Below are 9,908 nucleotides of genomic sequence, written 5' to 3' on the forward strand. Positions count from 1 at the left end.
ATGGGTGCAGAGAGAAAAGGAAGAGATTGGTAAGTGGCATGGCTGTTTCTGCAGCAGGCTACAACCCTCCTCATATTGTGGTTTGATGTTTCCTCATCTGGAGCTCCTCAGGTTAAGCAGACTGCATGGAGCAGTCCCTCAAGGGCACCTGGCAAACAGCAGGCCTTATCATGAGGCTGGCATGATTTCTGAAACTACAGTCTTCCTGGGCAAGTATCAGCTGGCTGGAGCTTGCAGACTGGTCTTGAGTGTTTTGAACAAAAACCCACAGGGTCCTAGCGGAAAAGTCATGACTACACCAATTACGCCAAATGGGCAAGTCTACTGCACTGCTGTGGGACACATTCCCAGTTCCTTGGAAACAAGACAGTATCACGTAATTTATATGAAACTGGGCAAAGAACAAAAAGCTTAAACTAAAGAGCTGCTCCCTGGAAACTACTGCTTGCATTTACCCTCTGAAAGCCAGCATCAGCATGGAAACTGAATCAATGTTGGGACCATCAGCACTGCTCTGCACAAAAGAGATGGAATCTTCCTGGAGTCAGATTAGCCCTCAAGCTGGGCAACACAAAGACCGTGTTTCAAATAGAAAAGGCCTGTCTGTAACATGAAGAACATAGTCTCGGATTTTGGATTTTATTGATCTAAAGTCTCCTATTTGAAATTAGCAGTAATCTTGTGGGCTGCAGCCCAGGCAGGTAATGACATGGGAGAAAAGAACTGACCTTTTTCCTTCATTCAAAGGATTGCTGGGAAATAGCTTGCCAAAAAGTGATCTACAACTATTTAGTTCCAAACATCCTATGATGTCAGGCAAAGAGACTTTGGAGTAAAGAGGAATCAGAGGAAGAAGGAAGGCCTGAAGCTATGGAAATGGGCAAGGCAGAGGAAAGATAAAAACATATAGGTGGTTTGGGAAACAGGAGAATTACAAGGGAGAAATATTGAATGGAAGTGAATTTGGGAAAGCTGGAGGCCTGGTAGAAATTAACTTCATGGCTGGAGCACAAAAGTGCTATGTAACCAGCTCACAGATGATTCAGCCTAGGAAAAGACCACTGACCTAGTGGAGGCTGAGTGTGGAAGGCAGGATGGCAGGCCAAGAGGGACAGGCTGTGACTTTCTGGAGTGGGCAGATTTGACTATGATACTTCTGGAGGTGCACTGCCTGGCCAGGACAATGCCCACTAGTTACTGAAAGGGTACTGCCTCTGTCAGAGCAGACATCCATTCATCTTCCAATGCCAGCTTTACCTAATGCTTTCTCCTCTGCTGCGCTGTGACACTGGAGGGAAGGAGCAGCTCAAGTGTGTCCAAAAGGACATTTACATCACTTCTCCAGCAAGATTACAGATGGCATATCCAAATGCATCACTGGATGCACTGGCTGCCCTGCAGACGCCCTGGGGCGGACGGGAGTCTGGTGTTCCTCGCTGGAGAGGACAGGTGGGCAGGGCTGGGTGAAGGGAGGGGTTGTTAGCAGTAAAGTCTCACCTTCTGCGCCCCTGAGAAGGCGTGGTAGTAACATGAGACATAGGTCATTATGGCCTTCTCATCCGGCCTTAGCGTGCCTATAATATCTGTGCAGAGAAGGAAAAGAGGTTGAAAGGATAAAGTAAGAAGCAGCACATAGGATAAAACAAAACAATCATGGGTGGCGTGAGAGAGGGGGAGAAAACTTCCCATCATGCATTGCAGGACAGGCCAAACAGATTTCCATGCGGAGAGCTGGGAATTCGGACCAGAAGGTGGCTAGCAGTGTTGGCTTGTGGCTCAAAGCGGCACCCCTCCCTACCCCCCAATCCAGGGGGCTCCTGAGATGAGGATCTGGGCTCTACACCTCCACAGTTGAAGTCTGGGGGCCCAGCCCAAGGATGCAAACAAGTTGTTTGGAGATCTGAACGCCCGTGCTTGAGGCCCTTCGTATGCCAAGGAGCTGGAGATCAGAGCCTTCCCACGCAGTGCACTCCCTACACAGGAGCTGCTCTGCTGCAACGTGCGCTGCCTGTTCCTAAGGCACTCAAGTACGGGAGGCTGCTTGGTTTTGGCAAGAGATGTGTACAAGGTTTCACCCACAAAGTGTTTTCCTTAAGTGACTCCATTACCAACAGGAAAATGGCTAAGCCAGAAGTAGCAAGGACTCAACTGCCTGGTTTCCAACATAGATGAGAAAAGAGGGGAAAAATGAACAAATGAACAAAAACAGGCATATCTGTCATGATAAGCAATGCTCTGTTTACAAATCCACCGTGGACGTACTTGTTAGACATGCTTTGTAAGCCCCAGGTGAACTGGGGCTGAATTTATGGCACAACTTGAGAAAGCAGCAAGTTCAGACCTTAAAGCAAGGGTGCTGGAACCTGCAGCATACATAAGGCAAAAGATAAAGCTTTGGCCATTCATTAAACCCTCCATAAAACCTTAGTCAGTTCTGTTTCTCCATCTTTGGAAAAGACAAAAAAAAAAGAAAAAAAAAGAAAAAAAAGTGAATAGGTATCTGTGTTATTTCCCATGGGGAGAGGCTGCAGTTTCCTGCTGGGCAGTGCATCTATGTGGTGGTCTTTACTTTTTGTAAGATCAAGCATCCTAGCTCAGATTTACCAGGATCAAGAGGTCCAGGTTCTTGGCCAGGACAGTAGTTCATAAGGCAAATGGACAAGGCAGAGCTCCCCACTCCCTTAAATTTGCCTGTGTGCCAAAGTGTGGCATACCTAAGTGCCACTGAAAGTACCGCTGACTAGAGGGAAATGGGATTCCTGGCTTCCTTGCCCCATGTATTATATTTGGGGCACCACTTTGAACCAACAGCCAACTCTACCAAGAACATAATAATAAAGATGCCCGTAGCTAGAGAGGAGAGAGAGAAAGAAAAAAAGGTTTGGACATTAGCAACGGCACCAGGTGTGCTCTGTGGAGGGAGCTTGGGATCCTGCGATACCTTCTGGGCTCCTGAGAAGGCGTGGTAGAAGCTAGAAACATAGGTCATGATGGCCTTCTCGTCAGGACGGGCAGTTCCAACAATGTCTGTCAAAAAAAACCTCACGTTAAGAGCATAATCAACTGATGGGAGGAAAGCAGAGGAGGGGCAGAAGCACAACTGTCCAGGAGGCCTGCTGCGGCGCGGGTGTGTCACAGCGATTCCACAGCGCTTCCCGGCGTTCCCCAGCAGATGTATGTGTCTCAGAACCCAGGATCACCCTTCTGGTTCCCCTCCCTCATCATACAATTTCCTCCAGACTCTGGCCAGGCTAAGGCAGCCATATGTCAGCACGTCTTATGTCACAGCACTTCCCTGTCCTGAGAACATAACTGTGATTGGTGGACTGAATCAATCCAAACTGGCATCAGGCTGACAAGACTTTTACAGACATATTATATTGCAATTCCTCCATGCAGTTCTCTTCTTCTGGAAAGATACTTTCTCCCTTCTTTTCCATGTCTCCCTCCTCCATTTCAACACAATGATGGCTTGAATTTCAAAAGGCCCTTTCATTAGTTTCAGTGGAAACTCAACACCTCCAGAGATCAGAATTAATGGTGTGGAGGAATGCACATTAGCTTGACTCCATGAGGGAGGAGAGAGATCAGTAAAGAGCAATGAGAACTCCCGCCAGGGGCCCTCTTCATCACTGCTTCTTTTGCTGAGATCTGAAGCTAGATCTGCTTATTTTGGAGGTATCTGTATTTCCTACAGAATGGCAGGAAACGTTTGAATTTACTGGAAACCTCATGATTTCTTTTTAACCTCAGCATGATGAATGCAGGGAAAGCAAAACTCATCTCTGGGGATGGGAAATACCTCCGAGGAATATGAACATCCTAGTTACTAAAATACAGGTTCACTGAGTTTGGCTGTCCTATTCCCACTTTTCCTCTTTGCTCCTCTCACTCCCTGATTTAACAAAAATGTTTAACTGCTTCCCCTGTCCAACTCAAGTCTGAAATACAGCTTCTACCACTGAAGCCTGCTGGCTTTAGGCAAACAGCCAACAACCAGTGAACTATTTCAGGCTGTTGTTTGTACTCCAGAGTTACAGTCTTCAAAATCTGTTGCCAAGCTGGTCCTGACAATGCTCTGAAAAGTAATCCTTGCTGTCCCAGTGGCCTCAGGGATGCAGTCATAATCAGCACCAAAAGCATCTCTGAACAACATAGAATTCTGTCTTGGTCTCCAGACCCAGTCAGTGAAGAATCTTCATGCCAAACACTTCTAAGTAGTCAAGAAAAAGCAGTCTACAATAATAGTAATAATATCATGCCCTCAGAAGGAAAAATACCAGCAATGTCAGAAAGACTACAGGAAAAAAAAACCCTGGAGCAAAAGGAACACAGGCCTACACCATCCACTAACTCAGTATTTGGCCTGATAATTGAAAGGGAACACTTCAGTCAGCAGATGACAGGTGTTAGTCATCTCTGCCTTGTGTGTCAACCCCAAGCTAAGATCTCCATGCTAGACTCGAAAGACTGAAGGACAGAGGAGGAAGAGAGAAGCAGAATATGTGACTCATTATTCCATTTTAACTTTTTCCCTATACATTTACTACACAGTCACGCAGGGAACGTTCAGAGGTTACTGGAATCTTCTACAAAAGGACTCCACCTAGAAGGAGTGGAAAATTTATTGCGAAAAAACGAGTTAAAAGCTGTTGGAGTCTACTTTACCTTCTGCATCCAGCATCTTCGGAATATCCAGATATTTCTCAGCCACATCAAAAGCTGTGTTTAGATTAGTGAGAGGATCATCCTGGGAAAGACACAGAGTAAGAGCGTCAGCATCAACTTTTAACAAGGTACACAGCATTTCTCTCAGAAAGAGCTTTGGTTCAGGTAACTGTGCTAGCCCGACAAAAATTGTGTGTGAAGTCTCACGCAGCAGGATGAAACAATAAGCTTCCTTGCTTCCTTTCAAAAGAAGAGCCTGGGGACTCTTGGTATGATAATCAACATACAGTCTATGCATTTGCAAAAAAAAAAAAAGGAATAATGCATTTTGTCTTGAACCTAGCTATAAGTAATGTTAGCTTCACATCATACTGATAGTAAATGATGAGACCACATCTCACATTTACATCTCATGCTTATATTGGGTTTGCAAGTTCCATTTTAAAGAACTGCAGAGCTGTGTATCTGTTAGAACATCTAAGCAATACTAAAATAGTAACAACATCTGCAATGGGTGCTGTCCTTAGCTAGTGTACAGTTTGTTGAACACCAGTTGAGTGGGAGGAAGAGAAATGTTCCAACAAATCTCTAGAGAATAAATACATATAAAAGTACCCATTTTGCCTTGAGTATGGCTTTTCCTTCTGCACAGGTCTTGTAATTTCCCTAGTACATTTCTACTCCTCTCTATATAAACCTTCTGCAGATTTTAAAGTGCCACACAAAAAAACATGAAAAACAAATGTCATTGAAAATGAAAGACTGAAAATTGTGTCCAGCACTCAAACATAATAATCAGCAATAAGACACTTGCCAACCTGCGTAAGATTCTCATAGCAATTTGTTCCTATATTCCTGTATAACCATGACACTTCACTATTCTGAAGGATCAATCCACTTCATAGGTGACAAATGACATTTGCTTTATCAGTTTCTGCTGTTGAGACATGTGGCCTCTACTGGATGAAAGGCTGTGCATAAACTGCTAGTGTTCAGCCATCTTGTTTGGTGTCTTTTGGGAGGGAGGGAAGATGGGGTGCTATTCTCCATATTGTCATTTGTGCCATTCCCACTGAGACCCACATAAAAAAACAGGAAAAAGGTAGTAAAATTATTTCACCTTCTTTCTAGAGCAGCATCCATGTTCTGTTTATTTTCTATCTGAACCACATGCCTTTGCATATTGCACTGACTTGGAAGATTAAGCTGCGCCTCAACTCTAATCAACAGGCAGCTTCCTTTGAACACACCCAGCAGGAAAGATGAAGCTAGGCAGGCTTGGGCAGACAGGGTAAGGGCATGAATAAAACTTCCTTTATGGCACTGGTCATTATGTAGCCCTCAGATTACAGCCTCCATGAACTAGGAAACTGAGCTGTTCTGAAAAGCAGTTTCCTGCAGCATTTCCCTAGGAATCAAGCACATATTAGGCTGGCATCCAATATCAGCAACACATTCCTTTGGGTGAATGTCTCTCTCAGACAATGTTTCACCTATCAAAGTAAATCACATAGAAAGGCCAATAAAACAGACAGTGATCTGTATTAAATCCACTGGAACAAGTCAATATTAAGCAAGGTAATGTTGCACAGGCATGCTGTGATGAAGCCAGCAGCTGTCACATACAGTACGACATAGTGTCAAATCCCTATATTCCTATATAGTACACCTTCAATGGTGACTACATCAGATATATCTACATCCACCTCTTCAGAGCTGAGCAGTGGATTTTTACTATTCTCCAGCTACAAGGAACCATCTTATGCCATGGAATTAGAGGAACCACTTCAATTTTAACCTACTTGTCTTCCGTGCCTGGTGTGGAGAAACCTCTATGAACCCACAGCATAACCAAAAGCCCTATCTGAGGAGGTGAGACTAGGTGGTGTATAACCTACTTTGTTCACTGAGTGTAGACATGGCCCTAGCTTCATTTAGGGAGAAAAAAAAGAACAGATTTTCTTCCACTCAAGTGCAGGAGCGTGCAGAAATGCCAAGTGGCAGCTCCCTTGCCAGTCTTCCCCTTGTCGATGTGCCATTTTCTATTTCTGTAGAAATGTCACCACTGTGTAACAAATTTGACCCCATTCTGACCATGACCACCAGGGTTATTAACACCCTGACAGAGTGTTTAGTATTAACACAAACCCCTCCTTAGCATAGAGCCATCTGAACAAGCTGCATGAAGATCTGCCAGCCTCTCCTGGAGGAAAAGGAGGAGCAAATCTCTCCCTGCAGATAGCTTTCCTATCAGTTTGCAAGTAAGAACACCAGGAGCACTCTTGCCAAAGGTTAAAAAGAAATTTTTGTCTGAAAGCTGGGAGAGGTTTCCTGATGGGAAAACTTACTGGGCTTGGGCAGTCCCAAAGGAAGGGCTGGAATTTTTAACGTGTGGGAAACCGGAGACTCACCTAGATAAAGCCTGCAGATTTCAACTTCAAATGCAGAAAGATGTGTGATCACAATATCTCTTAGGGAATGAAACTAAAGATAGCACTACTGAAAGCAAGCTACTTAAGTCCAAGACTAGCTTGGAGACGAGCTGAGAGCTACACTCGAGCAAGACTCTGCTCCCTGCAGGAAAAACTTCACCCCTCAAGAGCAGTGGAGCAGCTTATCCCAACAATGACACTTCTTTGTGCATGAGTGAGGGTTCCCTGGGGCTCTTCCAAGACTACAACAGGGTCTGAAACCCTATGAAATTCCTCCCAATTCCACCACTTTCAGTTCCATCCTACTGTACAACAGCTAATCATTATTTCAAATCCCCTGTTTCAGCTGATGCCCATGAAAAGGAGCAATGTAATAAAGACTGGCCAGGCAGCTCCAAGCCTCACACTGAAGCACCACAGCTGCAGGCACACTTTAGGGACCCAAACACAGCAGATCAAACAAAAGACAAGTCACCTGTCCCCTGATTCCTTCCACAGCTGAAAAACACACCCAGAAGAGCACTGACCCAGATGAGGCTGTAGAGGTGTCTTGGTTGCAATTCCATTTACACGAACACAGCAATGGCAGAGGCATGAAAAGGAACAGTAACTTGCCAGACTCTAGCTGAGCTAGCCACAAGGAAATCTATAGCTTTACCATGGAGGAGCTATTTTGTTTTAGTGGTGGCAGACAACAAACCTCCCCTAGAGAGATGCCAACCTGGCTCATTCTCTGCTTTTGCTGACTAAAGATTATCACAGCTCTTCATCTTTCAACCCTAATTCATGCAGGGACTCCTCTCTTCCTCCAGCTGTTTCCAAGTCCTTGCAGCACACAAGGTTGCCAAGGCAATTATTGCAATGTAACATAAAAAACATCATCTATTAACTAGCAATCAGGAAAGGAGACGGAGGGGAAAGAAAATTCAGAGAGAGCAAGCACGTACTATATCTGCCAAAACTGAAGACACTAGGAAAGAAATTCAAAACTCATGTTTTCAGAAATATCTGCATATAACACAGCAGTACACAGACCACAGTTCTATACATACTGTGGTATATGAGGGGGTGTCAGAGCCAGCAGTCAATCACTGTCAACACTGACAGAAGTATCTTAGATGTAGCTCACAGCTGAGCTACAGTGAAGGTAAAAGGAGGAAGGGAAACCCCATCCTCTGCACACCTCTCACTGGCAGACCACAAGCTGAATCCCAAGACCTTATCTACAGTGAGCTGAATAATAGCAGATAGATCTGCACTAAATAGAAACTATCTAACCAATTAGCTGGGGTGTCAGGCAATCACCACCAAGCTGGACTTGTCCTTGTTGTTTTGAGGCCTGGACTATACAAATAACTTCAGCTAGGCAGTGCCTGTATGCAGAAAAGAATTGTGCTTATTTCTAATACAGCTAGACTAGGAAAAATAGCTAGGAACAAACTCAATACAAAAGAGTGCTGAAAGAAGAAGTTGCTAAATTTTGGGGAAACACATGGCTACTACACTGGCTGTCTACCTTTTGCAAGTATAAACTGCCAATACAGGTCTGTAGCCTAGACACAGCCCCTGTGACAGAGCAGAAAACACAAGCTGCAGAAGAATGCTGCCCAAACAAGAAGTACAGTGCAGAACTCTGGGCAGCTTGGACTGATTTCACCTCTTTATCTCAGAGATTTGTGTGTATGTGTATACACAGAAACACACACAGCATTGCCAAAGGCACACACAACTGAGATGCCACTAATTGCTCCCTAGAGCTGGAAGAGAACTTGAGGTGGATCTCTAATCTACTATCCACTGCAATGGCTGCCTCTCAGCAGCCTCCTCTGTGTTTATATATACCACAATTGATTTCAAATATCTAGCACAAAAAAGGTTACCTTCCCTTCAGCACACATCAACTGCCATAGCTAAGGACTAGGCTCTTAAGTTCCTCCCAGCTATTTGCTCAAGATTTCAGCTGTTGTAGAGTTCTCTAACATACATTTAATCTCACCTCTTTAGAGTAACTGAGGCAGAACAACAATAAAAATGATACAGAAAGTGTGAGAAGACTTCAGAAGGACAGAGGGAACCAGACGAAGGATGGGATCAAAAGCAAGCGGAGATCAAAAGATGCTGGTTCCATTTAACCGTACTCCAAATAGGAAAAATCCCCTCTCATGTACATGGAATTTGGCTAGAACAATCACGCTATTTTTCACCCTAAAAAGCCTGCAGTCAATATCAACAAATAGCTCACTTTCCTTCACTCTGTTTTTGCTTGGCTTTGGTTTAGGGCTTTGTTGGTAACAGAGTGTGCTGCAGCATTTACCTGCCTGGGTTTGTCAGGCACACATTGCTTCGCTGCGTTATTTTCCCAACAGCAGGCACGGAAAATGTTACTCTAATAATTCCTTTTCTTCTTGCTGCTGTTAGCGTAAACAGGTACAGTCCTCCCCCCTGTGCTGACTCCAGACACTAAAACTGATCAGAAAAACTGACTGCTCTGGAAGACAGTAAAGATCTAAAAGGTTATTGAAAAGCAGATCAGGCATTGTACAATTCATTGCCTCTGGGATGCTAATTTGATTAGGTCATTTACATTTTGTCCATTTGCATGGTGATCCAGGAGCCCAGGTCTGCTGGTGATGGGCTTCTATGTTTATTTCCCTAGCTAACATCAAGCACACGTGCACTTAAAACACAGAGTCCAGCAGGAGACCTGATGGACAAGCTTTTTGTGTTAGCCCCAGCAATAGCACATGAATTGTGCTCTTGGTGACATTTCATTATGCTCTTGGTGACATGGGCACAGACAGTGAAATT

At 44.4% G+C, this 9,908-nt stretch overlaps 1 protein-coding gene across 3 annotated transcripts in view; it reads right to left on the bottom strand.

The window, feature by feature from the left end:
- ACTN1 (actinin alpha 1) overlaps window positions 1–9,908 on the bottom strand; it is a 45,795-nt gene that overhangs the window by 21,295 nt on the left and 14,592 nt on the right. For all 3 annotated transcript variants that reach the window (XM_031064453.1, XM_031064448.1, XM_014310911.2), the window contains exons 6-7: window positions 4,669–4,750; window positions 2,942–3,027 (exon numbers count right to left, since the gene is read on the bottom strand). In XM_031064453.1, the coding sequence (XP_030920313.1) occupies window positions 2,942–3,027; window positions 4,669–4,750 (168 nt within the window). The remainder of the gene's footprint in view (window positions 1–2,941; window positions 3,028–4,668; window positions 4,751–9,908) is intronic.

Source organism: Geospiza fortis, unplaced genomic scaffold (genome assembly GCF_000277835.1).
Source record: "Geospiza fortis unplaced genomic scaffold, GeoFor_1.0 scaffold54, whole genome shotgun sequence".
NCBI lineage: Eukaryota > Metazoa > Chordata > Aves > Passeriformes > Thraupidae > Geospiza > Geospiza fortis.